Source organism: Oncorhynchus mykiss, chromosome 5, assembly GCF_013265735.2.
Source record: "Oncorhynchus mykiss isolate Arlee chromosome 5, USDA_OmykA_1.1, whole genome shotgun sequence".
In the NCBI taxonomy this organism is placed as follows: domain Eukaryota; kingdom Metazoa; phylum Chordata; class Actinopteri; order Salmoniformes; family Salmonidae; genus Oncorhynchus; species Oncorhynchus mykiss.
Window position 1 is genome coordinate 2,465,488 of NC_048569.1, and position 20,478 is coordinate 2,485,965.

A 20,478-nucleotide genomic window follows, 5' to 3' on the forward strand; every position below is an offset into this window, starting at 1 on the left:
GCCATCCTAGATGTGGTACAGCTATAACAGCCCTCCTAGTACTGGTACAGCTATAACAGCACTGCTAGTACTGGTACAGCTATAACAGCCCTCCTAGTACTGGTACAGCTATAACAGCACTGCTAGTACTGGTACAGCTATAACAGCCCTCCTAGTACTGGTACAGCTATAACAGCCCTCCTAGTACTGGTACAGCTATAACAGCCCTCCTAGTACTGGTACAGCTATAACAGCACTCCTAGTACTGGTACAGCTATAACAGCCCTCCTAGTACTGGTACAGCTATAACAGCCCTCCTAGTACTGGTACAGCTATAACAGCCCTCCTAGATGTGGTACAGCTATAACAGCCCTCCTAGTACTGGTACAGCTATAACAGCCCTCCTAGTACTGGTACAGCTATAACAGCCCTCCTAGTACTGGTACAGCTATAACAGCCCTCCTAGTACTGGTACAGCTATAACAGCCCTCCCAGATGTGGTACAGCTATAACAGCCCTCCTAGTCCAGTTTTGGTTTGGTGGTGTTGACTGCATGCTGTGTGGAGTGGTTGCCGTTTATTGGCTGAATAATATCTTCATAGATCCTCCCATTGTCTAATCGCATGCGCTCAGTAATTTCACAAATATCGCGTGCTATGCCTTTCACCTGTATAGTAAAATGTAGCGTAACCTGGTCACAAGAAAACTATTCGATAAAATACTCCGGTTGTTTTGTGTCCCATATGTTATGATAGTCACGCTATAAACCCCAGGTGCTTTCACCTGAGAGAGGAGACAGAGGGGTAAAACGGTATATGATATTATTCTGATGGCACATCAGACCGAACACCTATACCTGAGGAATTGTACATCTACGAGACAGAAGGTAAAATATAATCTAATAAAATACATATCATTGTAAATATAAATGTGTATATTTACAGTATCATCCGATTTTGGTTTGATTATTAAGTCAGAAGATATATTCGATTTGGAATAGTTATTTTGATTTGATTCAGTGACTATTTTCCACTGGCCATCTCTGAGAGAAATGATAGACTGTCAATAAACCATTTTATTCGATATAATTGATTTGTGGCTTCGACAGGACAGCTCAATTATTGCGGAAGGATAACATAAATTAACACACGTTTATGCACGAATTCTATCATCTTACATGTGTTTCCCTCGTTTACATTTGCACATATAATGATAGAGTAGGCATACATATGTTTTATTTTCATATTTTCATTGCATGAGCTGTCCTGGTACTTTCCTTGAGTTCGTTGAAAAGTTTAATTGTATTCATGCACCTGCTAAAAGGTGCTGCCCATGTTACAGACACGTGATTTGGGTTGCGGGCTCTGTTCGAGCCCCTTTCAGGTTGGAACTCTGCATCCTTCAGACAGTCTGAATGTTCAGGAAGGAATACCTGGAACTATAACTATACTATGTACATACTATAGCATAACTATAACGACCTTGGAGTCTGTAAAACAGAGAGACTAAATGTCCTCTGAAATCTGATGCCGGCTGGGCGCCACGTTGTCTGGCTGTCTCTAATTGATTAATCTCCACTTAAACTTTCAGGAGTTTGTTTGCTGCAGCTCAAAGGAATTCCATGTGGAGTGGTGTTTTAATTATTATATAGCGAAAAGTCCATCAATAATTATTATGATGGGATATGGCTCAGTGAATCAGCCTTCTCTTTCTGCGGTTAAACCACCACTACACTCTTATTCTCAAAAGAAACCAAAAGGCTATCCTTGCTTCATATATGGCGCCTCTAAAGATTCTATATAGAAGCCCAAAAGAAGCCTTTTGTATCTAAAAGTGTTGGTCCATAATAGTATGCTACCGTGTTGGTTGTCAAATGAGTTCCATTAGGCAGCACCATCTGGTCAACAGTGCTCCTGCTCGCACACTTTATCCTGCACTAATATAGCAACTTCAACAGACCTACTAAAGGCTGATTCAAATTTGATTTGTTAATTCAATTGTTCAGAATTGATTTGTGACCAGTTGTATTTTGGCATGTGCTTTGTTTTTCCCTCCACCTGCAGATTTCTGACTGAGAAACTCTCCTGCGTCAGAAGACGTTTTTCTCTCAACGTCAGAGAGGTAGAACTATGTATGTATTGTAGAATATAGCCATGTGATTTAGCGATGTGTTCATAACTAAATAAAATAGCCTAGATCTACTGCACGTGTGGCCTGACTTTCAAGAAGTACATTTAGGCTACATAATTCAAATCAACCAAAAGGTTTCAGTCCACTTCAAGATGTTGTTATTGTGCTCATGTAGCCAGCAGTATTTTTTAAATAAAGGCATCACGGTTTTATAATTCAACATTTATGTTTACACACAAATCTGGACGTGTAGCGAGGCCACATCATGACGTCAGAGGCCACCACCACACCCTGACATTTTATCTGATAGGCTACTTTAATTTGAGACCATAATCAAGCTATGGAAGAAGAATAGTGGGAAAGGTTATTAGGAAACATCACTGACACTTTTCTCAATGAAACACAGATTAGATTCATCTAGATTATACTGCAGGGTAAATCTTCACAGATGAAGACACACATGGTTTTTTAATTTAGTGATAGACTGTAGCATTAACTAAGGATTCAAATCCAGGTCAATTGTGCTCGAGCATTAGCAATAGCCTATGTCACCTCCTAATCTACATATAGCCTAGGCCTACTTGTGATATAACATCAAAATGGCAAAACAGAAAATCCATAGGTCTGCATTATAATTCTCCAACAAAAGCAAATGAAGCCTATTCACTGCTCCCACACGCCCTTCTGCCGCCAAAAGACATGCGGCCTCATCTCTGGCATCAGATGTTGATGGTGTTATACTGGAGGAGATCAGATGATGTATTTCAATATGGTAATGACCCACCCCGGGCGCAGTTCATTTGTTGACTGATTTGAAGTTAAACGTCTCCGTATCACTTAGTCTTGTAACTCTTAATTTATAACGTTGTTTCGTATTGACCCTGCGAGGTCAAACAGCTATTCTGTTTTAAACGCATGATTCATTTCACAGTAGGGAGACCGTCACTAACATGACACATCATGCATTATCAAAATGGACAATGAATTGATTTCGCACTTCAAATGGTCCAGTATAAAATATTATATTTAGCCCATATTTATATAGTATAATTATCTTCCTTCCACTGGTATTTGTTGGCACACTTCACAGGACCATCATTACTTCTACACTGGTGCAAAGCGTCCAAATTAAAGTTTCTTAATTGAAAGGAAAATAAACGTAGGCTATTAAAGTGTAAGAGAAATAATACATATTATTTTATGATATTATCTTTACTTAATTTAGCCTATACCTGTAAAATGCTAGTTTTAAATAATCCAATGCATTGAACTAGTAGTGGATTGGTTTAATGAAATAGGCTATTCCTATTAAGTGTAGAACTATTCAATACTTAAACATGTATTCCTCCCTGGCTCAATAAATAATTCTCTCTTTTTTTTTACCATTGTCATTCATATGCGTATACTCACACCCTGAGTGTGTTTCACGGTGTGACGCTACAATACAGCCTACTCTCCTATAGTCCTAGCTGTACTATTCTAACCCTGGACGGTGGGAAGCTCCTGCCGGTTGATGCTTCTGCCTGGCCGCGTGCTCCGGTGCCTCTGCGGAGGCGAGACAAAAGCTCGAGCAATGACATCTAAATTGGTCTAAAGAGAAACAGATGGGGCTCGCCCTGCGTGCTGCTGTCACGACGGTCCGGTTTAGGCCAAAAACGATCTGTTAATATTTATTAAGATGAAGGCAGGGAATATATACAAGCAAAACAAACGAATTGATTGATAAGTGTAGTATATTTAATATTACATTTAATGTATTTATTTAATAAAATGCTGAATAATATGTGTAATCAAAGTAGTCTAAATGTAAAGGGGTTTATTGTATTGACTGAAATCGCATTTATTTGCATTTATAAATATTGACAAATATTTTATTGGAATATCTAGGCTATATTATACCGTTCTTCCATCCCAATGACTAAATATATCCAGTCAAACCTGAACCTCTTGTTGGTTATTCATCCTAGTTGTCGTTAATTCATTTAATTATAATCGGTTTGATCCAGTGTTGATGACGTCATCTCACTACATATCAATACTATTTACATCAATAAACTGTTTAGATAATTGATTAGGTGTTCCGGCTACAAACACTTAATCTGTTTCAGATGAACTGTTTCTCTCTTCCGCCCTGTATCGTTAGTGATGGGAGACATGGTGAGACATATGCGGCCTTCTACAATAATGAAGAAATAGCCGCTCTTTATTACCTTTTCTCCCTCATCTTCTCCTCTCATCTCTGCTTGGAAACTTGATGGATGGATGATGGATTTCTCTGAATGTTGTCTATGTGGTCTTTAACGGCCAATTTACGGAAGCCCTGAAATTAACTCTTCATGATGACGACAATTAGAAACTTGCTAAATACTCACGCCAGAATACATGAAACCAATTCACGACACCCGCAATAACATCTGCTAAACACGTGAATTTGACCAATAAAATGTTATTTGATCATATGGCCAATCAATAAATAGTGAACATTTAAATAACATTTAATTGCTTGGTTCCGCTAGAAGCCTATTGACGCACGGTTCATTGTATTCCTGCATGGGAAATCATAAATGTACAATTTATTCCATGTATTTATGAAACAATGTTAATTTACCAGTCATTCACAGGCCTATTCAATGTTATGATGACGGCGCATATATGACAAGTCGTACTGTAAATGTAAAACATATTTGGTAGCCTATAAAAACATTTTTTTCTGTCTTGGTAGAGAAACGTTTTGAAAGGCAAATTTGCTTAGGACAAATAAAATGCAATGTAGAATTACCTGAAGGCATATTGATTAAATGAGTTAGAATTGTTAGCCTATACGCGATTTAGGTTAACAAATTGTTTTAGCCTACTCCAGGTTATGTTTGAGTTACACAGCGCCATGAGTTCTGTGATGTAGGACCGACACCGTGTAAAATAGGCCACAGAGGCATTTTAGTTAGTGACATCGACCTACTTATTGTTCATCTCGTTGTTGGTAAGCCTGCTACATATCTGCTGTTTGTGGATTTGTGAGTCAGAGTCCTCATTCAGATTGGAGGTGTACAGCCCGTCTTTAGCCCGGGGCCAGGCTCCTGCATTAGTCTCTTTAGAGTGTTGAGTGTCAGTTAGTGAAACGTCATTGGCTCCTGGCGGAAAGTATCGAGCTAAAAGAGGGGCAGAGCCACGCGCCAATCACGTCCCGTCCGACACCGCCTGCCTCTAGACACGCGCCTTGTCCTTTAAAGGGAATAAGCCAGAGCGCGCTGCGCACTTACTCATCACCGACTGGTAACTTTCTTTTATAGAACAACATATATTCTCTTCTTCTATATTATTTTATAGAACAACATATTATATCTTCTTCAATATTCGGAATTAATTTACTTCAGCTTTGTAAGGCACGTGGTTTTTAATGTATCGGTTGTATTGGGAGAGAGATAAGGGATGTCTTTATTTTCGTAACATTTGGATTTCTGTCATCACGCTATAGAGGAGGTAAGATATCCCATTCTGTCCACAGTGTAACAATTGAGGTTTGACGTGAATTATTGTGTTATTAGCCTACATTATTATTTTTGATATTATTATAATTATTTTTATTATTATTATTATTATTATTGTGAGTAGGCCTGTTATTATTATGAGTTTTAATATTAGTTTTGTGGCTATCGGCATCAATGAGCAATAATTATTAGAATTGTGTTATGTTGAAAATTAATTCTGGTCTAAATCTGCTGAAAATCACTAGCATACCGAGCACATTTTGCGACATAATATAGAGCCTTTTATTTTAGAATATCTTGCACAGTAAAATACCTCGACCTTCTCCACTGCACATCTTCTGTCAGTAGGCTATCATGTCGTTGACGTATATCTTTTCTAGGCCCTTCCGGGATGACCCTCACATGTCGGTTTGATCTACAGGTCATCCTGTATTTTGTCCTATAATGTTACGCGTGCCAAATTACATTATTATTCAGCAGAGTTCACACCAAGCCAGGTCATATATTAATATCATACATACTATTAATAATTGGTTCTATACTGCCTCTCAGAATGAGGTGTTATATAGCCTCCAGTGTTTTGACCAAACATTTGAAGTACAAAATATGTATTAACATCAACGAAATGGAAGTTCTGTTAAATTACAATTATTTTATTTTTAATTTCGCCATGTTCAGTTGCAATTCTATAACTTTTTATCAACGTTGTACATTTGTGGGCTATCAACAAATGACCCCCAAAGTAAAATAACTATTTATCTTTTTTTTTTTACGAGTAAAGCCTAATGATTCTCTATAATTAGCCTCTATAATTCTCCCAGATGTGCATTGTTGAAAACAGTTCGGCCGCTTCTTGTCTTCGATGCGACATCGTGTCTTTAAGCTTTAAAGTCGAAAACGCAGCGGGCTCAGCGGGAGTTGCGTATAACTTAACTCTGCAAAATGGGAGAGAAAGTTGAACATTTAGCGCCTACAATACAAACTTAATTGAATGTTTATAACAAAATAATATAAATAAGAAACATAAGAAATCATATGTGGTATTGCTATTCAATCATCGTCAAGTTTTTCACCATTAGGCATATATTTTATTTTGCTAATGATAATTTGATATAATTAAAATAGTAATAATAATCATTCTATTTATTTTAACTGAACATCTGTCTGACTGATGTGCAGTTTGAACTTAAATGTTAATGTGTGTGTGGTTTTCCAGCAGAGTATCATCCAGACAGACAGACTGACAGGAGGACTGACTCCACGGTAACACAACCTACTTACTGGTTACCAACACCAGCACTACCATGACCACCCCACCCAGCTCGTTCCAGCAGGAGCCCCTGACCCCCCCCAGACCCCCCCACTCCTCCCTGAAGCCCAACCAGGTGGGTCAAGTGGTTCTGTATGGTGTACCCATCGTCTCCTTGGTGATCGACCATCAGGAGCGGTTGTGTCTGGCCCAGATCTCCAACACTTTGCTGAAGAACTACAGCTATAACGAGATCCACAACCGCCGCGTGGCGCTGGGTATCACCTGTGTTCAGTGCACCCCTGTCCAGCTGGAGATCCTGAGGCGAGCTGGCGCCATGCCCATCTCCTCCCGCCGCTGTGGTATGATCACCAAGCGAGAGGCGGAGCGGCTGTGTAAGTCCTTCCTGGGGGAGAACAACCCCCCCAAACTGCCTGACAACTTCGCCTTTGATGTGTCACACGAGTGTGCCTGGGGTAGTCGTGGTAACTTCATCCCAGCGCGCTACAACAGCAGCAGAGCCAAGTGCATCAAGTGTTCCTACTGCAGCATGTACTTCTCTCCTAACAAGTTCATCTTCCACTCTCACCGTACTCCTGAAGCCAAGTACACCCAGCCGGACGCTGCTAACTTCAACTCCTGGAGACGCCACCTGAAGCTGTCAGATAAAACCCCTCCTGATGACCTGGCTTTTGCCTGGGAGGACGTGAAGGCCATGTTTAATGGTGGCAGCAGGAAGCGGTGTCTACCCTCATCTCACTGCTCCCCTATGGGGCCGGGGAAGGTTGTGAACTCTGGTCTGCCCCACATGATGACCCCTGACCTGGTCCAGAAGAGGAGCCGCTTCGAGGAGGAGGAGGACCTGGATGGAAGCAGCCTGTCTCCCCATAAGAACCCTCGCAGCTACCCGGTGATCCCTGTGCCCAGTAAAGGGTTCGGCATGCTGCAGAAGTTCCCCCCTACCTCCCTGTTCCCCAACCCTTACTCCTTCCCAGCCTTCAGCCTCTGTCAGCAGAAGAAAGATGACAGTGAGGTGGCTGGAGGACAGAAGAACACTGGTCTGTCAGGTCTGCTGTGGCCCGGTCGTAAAGACACCTTCTACCCTCCGTTCTGCATGTTTTGGCCCCCTAGGGCCGCTGGGGGCCTCCCAGTGCCCACCTACCTGCAGCCACAGCCGTCCGTCAACACCCTGTCCTCATTGGCCGAGAGCCCTTCCCTCAGGCAGGCCTTCCTCGACCTATCAGAGCCCTCACAGCCAAGGGCAGGGCCAGACATGAGGGCCACACCCAGGTCAGGCCTGTTTGACCCTGACTCCTCCCCCCTGACCTCTGACCTGCGCCCTGTGACCTCAGAGGGCTGGCTGAAGCTGCTGGACGTCCCGTCTCTCCAGGCCAGGAAAGCCTCCTACCACTCAGCCTTCCGACCTGTCGTCAAGGATGCAGAGAGCATCGCCAAGCTCCATGGAAACCTGGAGGAGTTTGGTTCGGATCGCCACCTGTCCCCCGCCACCAGCTGCAGCTACGCCTCTGAGAGCGGAGGAGAAGGGGAGGAAGAGGGAGAGGGAGGAGAGAGTGAGGAGGAAGGAGAGGTGGATGTGGAGACCAAGCAGGATGAAGAGGAAGAGGACAGCTTCAACAGACCAACCCCACCACAGACACACAGCAGCCTGCACCTCCGAGGGCTGACTGAAGGATCAGGACCATGGGAGAGAGGAGAGAAAGAGGCTGTCACCTTCCCCTGCAGCCCTGCAGATCACAGCCAGGACCAGAGCAGCAGTAGCCTGCCTGCCTCTCCTCCTGCTCCCCCTGCGAGCCTCACACTCTCTCTCCCCAGCCCCACACATACCCCGCTGCCACTGGAGGACCAGGCCTACAAAAATGTAAATATTCCCTTAAGGCACTTTAACTAATTATTATTTAATTGGCGCTGTAGGCTGGCTGATGTAATATGCATAAAGAGATTGATAGTGGCGTCTCCCTGAAGAAATAAAACATCCACAGTGCTCTGATCCCTGATAATAAGAACAGTCCGGTATTGTTTAATGGTCACATTATATCGGTTCTCTCCTTGTCACTTTCTGCCTGTTAGCCTTTCTAATCTGGAACCTGTCGACTCCACATTAACAAGGCTAAGGGAGTTGGTCCCCAACCAGGGGAAACAGTCCTGTTGTACTAATACAAGTGAGGAGACATTCACAGTCTAATAACAACACTAATGAAGAGACATTCACAGTCAAATAGTAACGTAAATGAGGGAGACATTCACAGTCTAATAGTATCATCAATGTGGGAGACATTCACAGTCTAATAACACTAATGAGGGAGACATTCACAGTCTAATAACAACACTAATGAGGGAGACATTCACAGTCTAATAACAACACTAATGACAGAGACATTCACAGTCTAATAACACTAATGAAGAGACATTCACAGTCTAATAACAACACTAATGAGGGAGACATTCACATTCTAATAACAACACTAATGAAGAGACATTCACAGTCTAATAACAACACTAATGACAGAGACATTCACAGTCTAATAACACTAATGAAGAGACATTCACAGTCTAATAACAAAACTAATGAGGGAGACATTCACAGTCTAATAACACTAATGAGGGAGACATGCACAGTCTAATAACACTAATGAAGAGACATTCACAGTCTAATAGTAACTGTGATGAGAGAGACGGTCCTTCTGTATTGATGCTACAGGCTCAGTATGGGAGGGAAACACTTGGAATAGTAACACTACAGGCTTCCCATTGGATAATTACAATACATGCTTCCCATTGGTTAGTAACACTACAGGCTTCCCATTGGTTAGTAACACTACAGGCTTCCCATTGGATAGTAACACTACAGGATTCCCATTGGATAGTAACACTACAGGCTTCCCATTGGATAGTAACACTACAGTCTTCCCATTGGATAGTAACACTACAGGCTTCCCATTGGATAGTAACACTACAGTCTTCCCATTGGATAGTAACACTACAGGCTTCCCATTGGATAGTAACACTACAGGCTTCCCATTGGATAGCAACACTACAGGCTTCCCATTGGATAATTAAACTACAGGCTTCCCATTGGATAGTAACACTACAGGCTTCCCATTAGATAGTAACACTACAGGCTTCCCATTGGATAATAACACTACAGGCTTCCCATTGGATAGTAACACTACAGGCTTCCCATTGGATAGTAACACTACAGGCTTATATTAAGAGTGTTGTTCATCATAGACAAAATTAGGCCAAAAGGAGAATTGTTCCACTCCATTGACTCTTCAAGTCTGTGAAGGCCAGAAGCTATTCTAGTGTACACCAGCATTCTCTATCCCAGGACACCAGTGGTTCTATTGTGGGTAGCATTATTAGACTCCTTCTCGGTTTGATATGCACATGCTAAAACCTCTGTCTTTCTCTGTGTTCTCAGACTCATAAAAGCAGAGACCATGGACTGCCTGTTTACACAACCAAAGAAAACTCCAACATAGCTCGTGAGTAGCATTACCTCCTCATCTTATTGGTTTGAAGACATCGGTTCCTTTCTACCAGTTTTCTGTGTGCAGGTGACCAAATCAACTCTGTTCCCTTATAAACAGATGAATGAATGTCCTTCTGTTCTCCTCTTCCTCTCTCATTCTCCTCTTGATGAAAACAAAGAGCCCAGCAGTTTCTTTGTATCAGAGACAGAATCATCTGGCCCAGAGTACTGGAGAGAGACGGCAGGTAAAACCTCTACTATAATATCTAACTGTTTAATCAAGACAGATAAAACCTCTACTATAATATCTAACTGTTTAATCAAGACAGATAAAACCTCTACTATAATATCTAACTGTTTAATCAAGACAGATAAAACCTATACTATAATATCTAGCTGTTCAATCAAGACAGATAAAACCTCTACTATAATATCTAACTGTTTAATCAAGGCAGATAAACCTCCTCTGCAATATCTAACTTTTCTAACTGATTTATCAAGACAGATAAAACGATCACTATAATAGGACATTTATCTAGACAAGGAGAACAGCAGACTCATTCTCCTCTCACAGACCATACTGTAGGTTTACGGATTACTAGAGATACATAAATAGATGGAATAGCTGATAGACTGTGCAACGGAACATCGGCTGTTTCCAGTGTTCCAATGTGGTCCAGAATGTTTTGTAGATTGTGTTCTACAGGGGGCCATTACAGTTCTAGAATGTGTTCTACAGGGGGCCATTACAGTTCTAGAATGTGTTCTACAGGGAGCCATTACAGTTCAACAAGACAATCAGCTCAACACAGGGAAGGTGACAATCTCCATCTCAACAATATCAAACCCATATAATTGCCTTTTCCCTTGGCAAAACCTTTCATTACAAAGATCACATCTTATTGCCTTTTATATCTGTCACAGAGACATTAAAAGGGTTTTATGACATCTATGCCAACATTCTTATTATGTAGCCCATAATGATATCCTCACATAATGTAGAATTTATTTCAAAAAATTACACGAAACAAATTAAATGAGACCACCTTTGTCTGATTGCTAAACGTCTCCCTGGGCGATGGACGACGTGATTAGACGTTCTGATTCCAAAGACTCTCAGACTCTGTCTTAAGGAGAGGGCTGTTTCTTGGGAGAAAAATAATCTAATTTTCCATTTATGTAATGCAAACTGCCTTGGCTTTGACTATTCACGGTTAATTGACTGTCAAACGAGGTTGTTATCCTGAGGCACTGTCTGCTGATTTGCTTGTCAAATGAGACAGAGAGAGGAGAGGAGCGAGAGAGCGAGAGCAGGCCGTTCCAAATGAGGGAAGTGTTGGGAGGCTTAAGGAGGCAAGACATGAAATGACTAGAGAGGGAAAGAGAGAGGGAGAGAGAGAGAGATGGAGAGAGGGGGAGATTATACATACAGAGAGGGAGAGAGCGAGGGGGAGATTATATACACAAATGTGCTGGATCGCCTCATTTAAGCCATTTGATTTGCCACATTGTCAGAATTCAGAAACAAACACACAAGACATTTTCAGGTTCATAGATGAAGAAATCAGGCCATAATGGAAACGACACTAACATTGTAGAAGAGTGATAGAACAATATGGTTATCATGGTTACAGGACTACAGTAATACATATCCACTGTTAAAAAACGCAGCACGGCTACAGACACTATAGACTGCAGACAGAACAATAGGTTTTACAGGCACCATAATAACAAACATATTGTTTCAAGTGAATGATATTTCAAGCATTTTAGGGAAAGTATTTAATTAACGCATTCACCAAGTGGTTTAATTAGTTATTTACATGATCAAGCGTTTTCCATGTTTTATTGATTGGTTTATAGCATAATGTAGCATAATATCAAATGAATAGCGGGCACGATTATAATGAGATTATTAGTGCAGTTTGACATTTAACATTTACAAACATGTGGTTCTATACGGAATGCAATGACCATTGAGAATGTAAATGACAGTAGTTCTCTGAGAACACAGTAGACAGGGCAATAGAAGATCAAAGCCTTCAAGGATCCAGACAGGTGGAAGGAAATATGCAGTTAGACTGACACCTACAGGCCAATGGTTACATTACAATCAGAGGACTACAGATTATTAGAGGGATAATATAACTCACTGTCCGATTGAGTGCTTGATTCATACTCAACATTTATTTTCTTTCCTCCTTTCCAGGTGATCAAACACAAGATGGAAGTTCCCCTGTTCCACTAAAGGAGGATGTTGAGAACATGGAGAAAGAGGAACTCCAGAAGGTTCTATTGGAACAGATCGATCTACGAAGACGACTAGAACAGGAGTTCCACGCTCTGAAGGGAAACTCCCCCTTCCCTGTGTTCCGTAGGTCTACCTCTCTGTCTCTACCCCTAACCCTTCATATCCTAACCCTTCATACCCTAACCCTAACCCTTCATACTCTAACCCTTCATACCCTAACCCTTCAAACTCTAACCCTTCATACCCTAACCCTAACCCAAACCACTCATACCCTAACCCTTCATACTCTAACCCTTCATACCCTAACCCCTCATACCCTAACCCTTCATATCCTAACCCTTCATACTCTAACCCTTCATACCCTAACCCAAACCCCAACCCCTCATACCATAACCCTTCATATCCTAACCCTTCATATCCTAACCCTTCATATCCTAACCCTTCATAGCCTAACCCTTCATACTCTAACCCTTCATACCCTAACCCTAACCCAAACCCCTCATACCCTAACCCTTCATATGCTAACCCTTCATACTCTAACCCTTCATACACTAACCCCTCATGCCCTAACCCTTCATACCCTAACCCTTCATACTCTAACCCTTCATACCCTAACCCCAACCCCTCATACCCTAACCCTTCATAACCTAACCCTTCATACCCTAACCCTAACCCTTCATACTCTAACCCTTCATACCCTAACCCAAACCCCTCATACCCTAACCCTTCATACCCTAACCCTTCATATCCTAACCCTTCATACCATAACCCTAACCCTTCATACTCTAACCCTTTATATCCTAACCCCTCATACCCTAAACCCACATACACAAATCCCTAACCCCTCATACCCTAACCCCTCATACCCTAACCCTATAACCTCATACCCTAACTCTTCATACTCTAACCCTTCATACCCTAACCCTAACCCCAAACCCTCATACCCTAACCCTTCATATCCTAACCCTCCTTACCCTAACCCTTCATACTCTAACCCTTCATACTCTAACCCTTCATATCCTAACCCGTCATACCCTAACCCTTCATACCCTAACCCTAACCCTTCATACTCTAACCCTTCATACCCTAACTCAAACCCCAACCCCTCATATCCTAACCCTAACCCTTCATACTCTAACGCCTCATACCCTAACCCTAACCTCTAACCCCTCATACCCTAACCCCTCATACCCTAACCCTAACCCCTCATACCTTACCCCCTCGTACCCTAACCCCTCATACCCTAACCCTAACCCCTCATACCCTAACCCCTCATACCCTAACCCCTCATACACTAACCCTAACCCCACATACCCTAACCCTTCATACCCTAACCTCTATTACTCTAACCCTAACCCCTCATACCCTAACCTCTCATACCCTAACCCTAACCCCTCATACCTTAACCCCTCATACCCTAACCCCTCATACCCTAACCCTTTATATCCTAACCCCTCATACCCTAACGCCTCATACCCTAACCCTAACCCCTAACCCCTCATACCCTAACCCCTCATACCCTAACCCTAACCCCTCATATCTTAACCCCTCATACCCTAACCCCTCATACCCTAACCCCTCATACACTAACCCTAACCCCACATACCCTAACCCTTCATACCCTAACCTCTCATACTCTAACCCTAACCCCTCATACCCTAACCTCTCATACCCTAACCCCTCACACCCTAACCCTAACCCCTCATACCCTAACCCCTGATACCCTAACCCCTCATACTCTAACCCTAACCCCTCATACCCTAACCCCTCACACCATAACCCTAACCCCTCATACCCTAACCCCTCACACCCTAACCCTAACCCCTCATACCCTAACCCCTCATACCCTGACCTCTCATACCCTAATTCTAACCCCTCATACCCTAACCCTAACCCCTCATACCTTAACCCTAACCCCTCATACATTAACTCCAACCCCTCATACCCTAAACCTAACCCTTCAAACCCTAACCCCTCATACCTTAACCCCTCATACCCTAACCCCTCATACCCTGACCTCTCATACCCTAATTATAACCTCTCATACCCTAACCCTAACCCCTCATACCTTAACCCTAACCCCTCATACCTTAACCATAACCTTTCATACCCAAGGCCTAACCCCTCATACTATAAACCCTCATACCCTGACCTCTCATACCCTATTTCTAACCCCTCATACCCATACCCTAAACCTAACCCTTCATACCTTAACCCTAACCCCTCATACTCTGACCTCTCATACCCTAATTCTAATCCCTCATGCCCTAACGCTAACCCATCATACCTTAACCCTACCCCCATACCCTAAACCTAACCCCTCATACCTTAACCCCTCATACCCTAACCCCTCACACCCTAACCCTAACCCTAACCCTTCATACCCTAACCCATCATAACCTGACTTCTCATACCCAAATTCTAACCTTTCATACCCTAACCCGTCATACCCTGACATCTCATACCCTAATTCTAACCCCTCATACCCTGACCCTAAACCTAACTCTTCATACCTTAACCCTAACCCCTCATACCCTGACCCTAAACCTAACTCTTCATACCTTAACCCTAACCCCTCATACCCTGACCCTAAACCTAACCCTTCATACCCTAACCCCTCATACCCTGTCCTCTCATACCCTAATTCTAACCCCTCATACCCTAACCCTAACCCCTCATACCTTAACCTTAACCCCTCATACCTTAACCCTAACCCCTCATACCCTAACCACTCATACCCTAAAGCTAACCCCTCATACCTTAACCCCTCATACCCTTACCCCTCATACCCTAACCCCTCACACCCTAACCCCTCATACCCTAACCACTCACACCCTAACCCTAACCACTCATACCCTAACCACTCATACCCTAACCCCTCACACCCTAACCACTCATACCCTAACCCCTCACACCCTAACCCTAACCCCTCATACCCTGACCTCTCATACCCTAACCCTAGCCACTCAAAACCTAATTCTAACCCTTCATACCCAAACCACTCATACCCTAAACCTTCATACACTAACCCCTCATACCCTAACATTCATACCCTAACCCCTCATACCCTATCCCCTCACACCCTAACCCCTCACACCCTAACGCCTCACACCCTAACCCCTCATACCCTAACCCCTAACCCCTCATACCCAAACCCCTAACACCCAAACCCCTCACACCCTAACCCCTCATACCCTAACCCCTCATACCCTAACCCCTCATACCCTAACCCCTCACACCCTAACCCCTCACACCCTGACTGTTACCCTTAACACCCTAACCTTATTCCATGAATCCCAAATAATTTCCTCATTATCTGGGGGTGTAATTGTGAACTGAATGTGTTTTTATCCATCCCAGATCATTTCCAGGACCAGATGAAGCGAGAACTATCGTACAGAGAGGAGATGGTGCAGCAGCTACAGATGGTCAGATCACCTACTACTATACCATAACATGTATTCTACACTGTCTGACCCTAACCCCTACTACACTGTTACTCTGTCTGACCCTAATCCCTACTATACTGTCTGACCCTAACCTCAACTACACTGTCTGATTCTAACCCCTACTAGACTGTTACACTGTCTGACCCTAACCCTTACTACACTGTCTGACCCTAACCCCTACTACACTGTCTTGCCCTAACCCCTACTACACTGTCTGACCCTATCCCCTACTACACTGTCTTACCCTAACCCCTACTACAATGTCTGACCCTAACCCCTACTACACTGTCTGACTCTAACCCCTACTACACTGTCTGACCCTAACGCCTACTATACTGTCTGAACCAAACCCCTACCACACTGTCTGACTCTAACCCCTACTACACTGTTACACTGTCTGACCCTAACCCCAACTACACTGTTTGACGCTAACCCCTACTACACTGTCTGACCCTTACCCCAACTACACTGTCTGACCCTAACCCCAACTACACTGTCTGACCCTAACCCCTACTACACTGTCTGACCCTAACCCCTACTACACTGTTACACTGTCTGACCCTAACCCCAACTACACTGTTTGACGCTAACCCCTACTACACTGTCTGACCCTTACCCCAACTACACTGTCTGACCCTAACCCCTACTACACTGTTACACTGTCTGACCATAACCCCTACAACACTGTTACACTGTCTGACCCTAACCCCAACTACACTGTTACACTGTCTGACCCTAACCCCAACTACACTGTCTGACCCTAACCCCAACTACACTGTCTGACCCTAACCCCAACTACACTGTCTGACCCTAACCCCTACTACACTGTCTGACCCTAACCCCTATTACACTGTCTGACCCTAACCCCTACTACACTGTTACACTGTCTGACCCTAACCCCAACTACACTGTCTGACCCTAACCCCTACTACACTGTTACACTGTCTGACCCTAACCCCAACTACACTGTTTGACGCTAACCCCTACTACACTGTCTAACCCTAACCCCAACTACACTGTCTGACCCTAACCCCTACTACACTGTCTGACCCTAACCCCTACTACACTGTCTGACCCTAACCCCTACTGCACTGTTATACTGTCTGACCCTAAACCCAACTACACTGTCTGACCCTAACCCCTACTACACTGTCTGACCCTAACCCCAACTACACTGTCTGACCCTAACCCCTACTACACTGTTACACTGTCTGACCCTAACCCCTACTACACTGTTACACTGTCTGACCCTAACCCCTACTACACTGTTACACTGTCTGACCCTAACCCCTACTACACTGTTACACTGTCTGACCCTAACCCCAACTACACTGTCTGACCCTAACCCCTACTACACTGTCTGACCCTAACCCCTACTATACTGTCTGATAGTGAGGAGTAAAATGCTAGGAACTGCTGTTATGTGATTATACGTTTTTTGAACTAGGAAGTTTCTATTAATTTTCAAAATATGTTAAATTATATTATTATTATATGATCATACTTTTAATACTATGTTATTTGATGAAAACATTTAGATATATCAAAAATCCCATTCTGATTAATCCTATTCTGATCAAGCCTATTCTGATTAAGCCTTTTCTGATTAATCCTATTCTGATTAATCCTATTCTGATTAATCCTATTCTGATTAACCAGGTTAATCCTATTCTGATCAAGCCTATTCTGATTAATCCTATTTTGATTAATCCTTTTCTGATGAATCCTATTCTGATGAATCCTATTCTGATCAAGCCTATTCTGATCAAGCCTATTCTGATCAAGCCTATTCTGATCAAGCCTATTCTGATTAATCCTATTCTGATTAATCCTATTCTGATTAAACCTATTCTGATTAATCCTATTCTGATTAAGCCTATTCTGATTAATCTTATTGTTAATCTTACCTGTTAGTGATTAACCTGTTTAGCGGGATTGATTTGACAACATCCAGTGAAATTGCAGAGCGCCAAATTCAAACTACAGAAATATCAATTCAAGATTCACAAAAATATAAATCTAATACATCACAATAAAGTTTAACATCTTGTTAATCCAGACCCAGTGTCAGATTTCAAAAAGGCTTTACGGCGAAAGCAGACCATGCGATTATCTGAGGACAGCGCCCCGCATACAAACACATGAAAACAATTTTCAACCAGAAATAATGATATAATAAATGCCTTACCTTTGAAGATCTTCTTCGTTTTGCAATCCCAAATGTTTCAGTGACACAATGAATTATTGTTTTGTTCATAAATTCCTTCTTTATATCCCCAAAATGTGAATTTATTTGGCTCGTTTGATTCAGAAATGCATCGGTTCCAACTCCCCCAACATGACTACAAAGTATCTAATAAGTTACCTGTGAACTTGGTCCAAACATTTCAAACAACGTTCCTAATCCAACCTCAGGTATCCTAAAATGTAAATAATTGATCAAAATTATGACGGGATAAACTGTTTCCAATACCGGATAAAAATCAAATCAAATCAAATTTTATTTGTCACATACACATGGTTAGCAGATGTTAATGTGAGTGTAGCGAAATGCTTGTGCTTCTAGTTCCGACAATGCAGTAATAACCAACAAGTAATCTAACTAACAATTCCAAAACTACTGTCTTATACACAGTGTAAGGGGATAAAGAATATGTACATAATGATATATGAATGAGTGATGGTACAGAGCAGCATAGGCAGGATACAGTAGATGGTATCGAGTACAGTATATACATGAGGTGAGTATGTAAACAAAGTGGCATAGTTAAAGTGGCTAGTGATACATGTATTACATAAGGATGCAGTCTGATATAGAGTACAGTATATACGTATGCATATGAGATGAATAATGTAGGGTAAGTAACATTATATAAGGTAGCATTGTTTAAAGTGGCTAGTGATATATTTACATAATTTCCCATCAATTCCCATTATTAAAGTGGCTGGAGTTGAGTCAGTGTCAGTGTCAGTGTGTTGGCAGCAGCCACTCAATGTTAGTGGTGGCTGTTTAACAGTCTGATGGCCTTAAGATAGAAGCTGTTTTTCAGTCTCTCGGTCCCAGCTTTGATGCACCTGTACTGACCTCGCCTTCTGGATGATAGCGGGGTGAACAGGCAGTGGCTCGGGTGGTTGATGTCCTTGATGATCTTTATGGCCTTCCTGTAACATCCGGTGGTGTAGGTGTCCTGGAGGGCAGGTAGTTTGCCCCCGGTGATGCGTTGTGCAGAACTCACTACCCTCTGGAGAGCCTTACGGTTGTGGGCGGAGCAGTTGCCGTACCAGGCGGTGATACAGCCCACCAGGATGCTCTCGGTTGTGCATCTGTAGAAGTTTGTGAGTGCTTTTGGTGACAAAGCAAATTTCTTCAGCCTCCTGAGGTTGAAGAGGCGCTGCTGCGCCTTCTTCACGATGCTGTCTGTGTGAGTGGACCAAACCATGTGAAGCGCGTTCCAGTCCACCTGGAGTGACACTTACAAAGAACAGTCATACTTCTTAATTTCTCAAAAGAAAAACATTGAACAATTTCTAAAGACTGTTGACATCTAGTGGAAGCCATAGGAACTGCAAGCAGGTTCCTAATAATCAGGGCTTCCCATAGAAAACTATTTGGAAATACTATGACCTTAATTATTTTTCCCCTGGATGGTTTGTCCTCAGGGTTTCACCTGTCAAATCAGTTCTGTTATACTCACAGACATTATTTTAACAGTTGTAGAAACTTTAGAGTTTTTTCTATCCAAATCTACTTATATGCATATCCTAGGTTCTGGGCCTGAGTCGCAGGCAGTTTACTTTGCGCACACTTTTCATCCGGATGTGAAAATACTGCACCCTATCCCTGAGAAGTGTTTAATACTTTTCTGATTGTCCCATCCTGTATTTCATTGTATTTAAAACATATATCAAACAAGCATCTGACATGCCTTTCAAGGCTAGGAAGTTCATTTGTAGCAGTAGTCAATGAGATGAACAGTTGAACATATTGGCATCAGTCACACTCTGTATCTGCTTGTCAGTTACACAGTACCAGTCAAATGTTTGGACACACCTACTCATTTAAGGGTTTTTCTTTATTTTTTCCATTTTCTACATTGTAGAATAATAGTTAAGACATTAAAACTATGAAATAACACATATGGAATCATGTAGTAACCACAAAAGTGTTAAACAAATCAAAAAATTGTTTATATTTTAGATTCTTCAAAGTAGCCACCCTTTGCCTTGATGACATCTTTGCACACTTGGCATTCTCTCAACCAGCTTCACCTGGTATGATTTCCAACAGTCTTGAAGGAGTATTCTGAGCACTGCTTTTCCTTCACTCTGTGGTTCAATTCATCCCAAACCATCTCGATTGGGTTGAGGTCGGGTGGTTGTGGAGGCCAGGTCATTTGATGCAGCATTCCATCACTCTCTGTTATTTCATAGTTTTGATG

The 20,478-nt window shown here is 42.4% G+C and overlaps 1 protein-coding gene across 4 annotated transcripts in view; it reads left to right on the plus strand.

The window, feature by feature from the left end:
* The first annotated feature begins 643 nt into the window (after positions 1-643).
* LOC110523104 (SKI family transcriptional corepressor 2) overlaps positions 644-20,478 on the plus strand; it is a 28,156-nt gene continuing 8,321 nt past the window's right edge. The window contains exons 1-7 of one of the 4 annotated variants that reach the window (XM_036976604.1): positions 644-865; positions 2,043-2,110; positions 6,814-8,725; positions 10,289-10,352; positions 10,519-10,584; positions 12,549-12,713; positions 15,951-16,018. In XM_036976604.1, the coding sequence (XP_036832499.1) occupies positions 6,902-8,725; positions 10,289-10,352; positions 10,519-10,584; positions 12,549-12,713; positions 15,951-16,018 (2,187 nt within the window). In that variant the 5' untranslated portion in view covers positions 644-865; positions 2,043-2,110; positions 6,814-6,901. Of the gene's footprint in view, positions 866-2,042; positions 2,111-5,220; positions 5,590-6,813; positions 8,726-10,288; positions 10,353-10,518; positions 10,585-12,548; positions 12,714-15,950; positions 16,019-20,478 lie in introns of those variants that run through there. The other 3 variants (XM_036976605.1, XM_036976602.1, XM_036976603.1) reach the window with 3 other exon arrangements.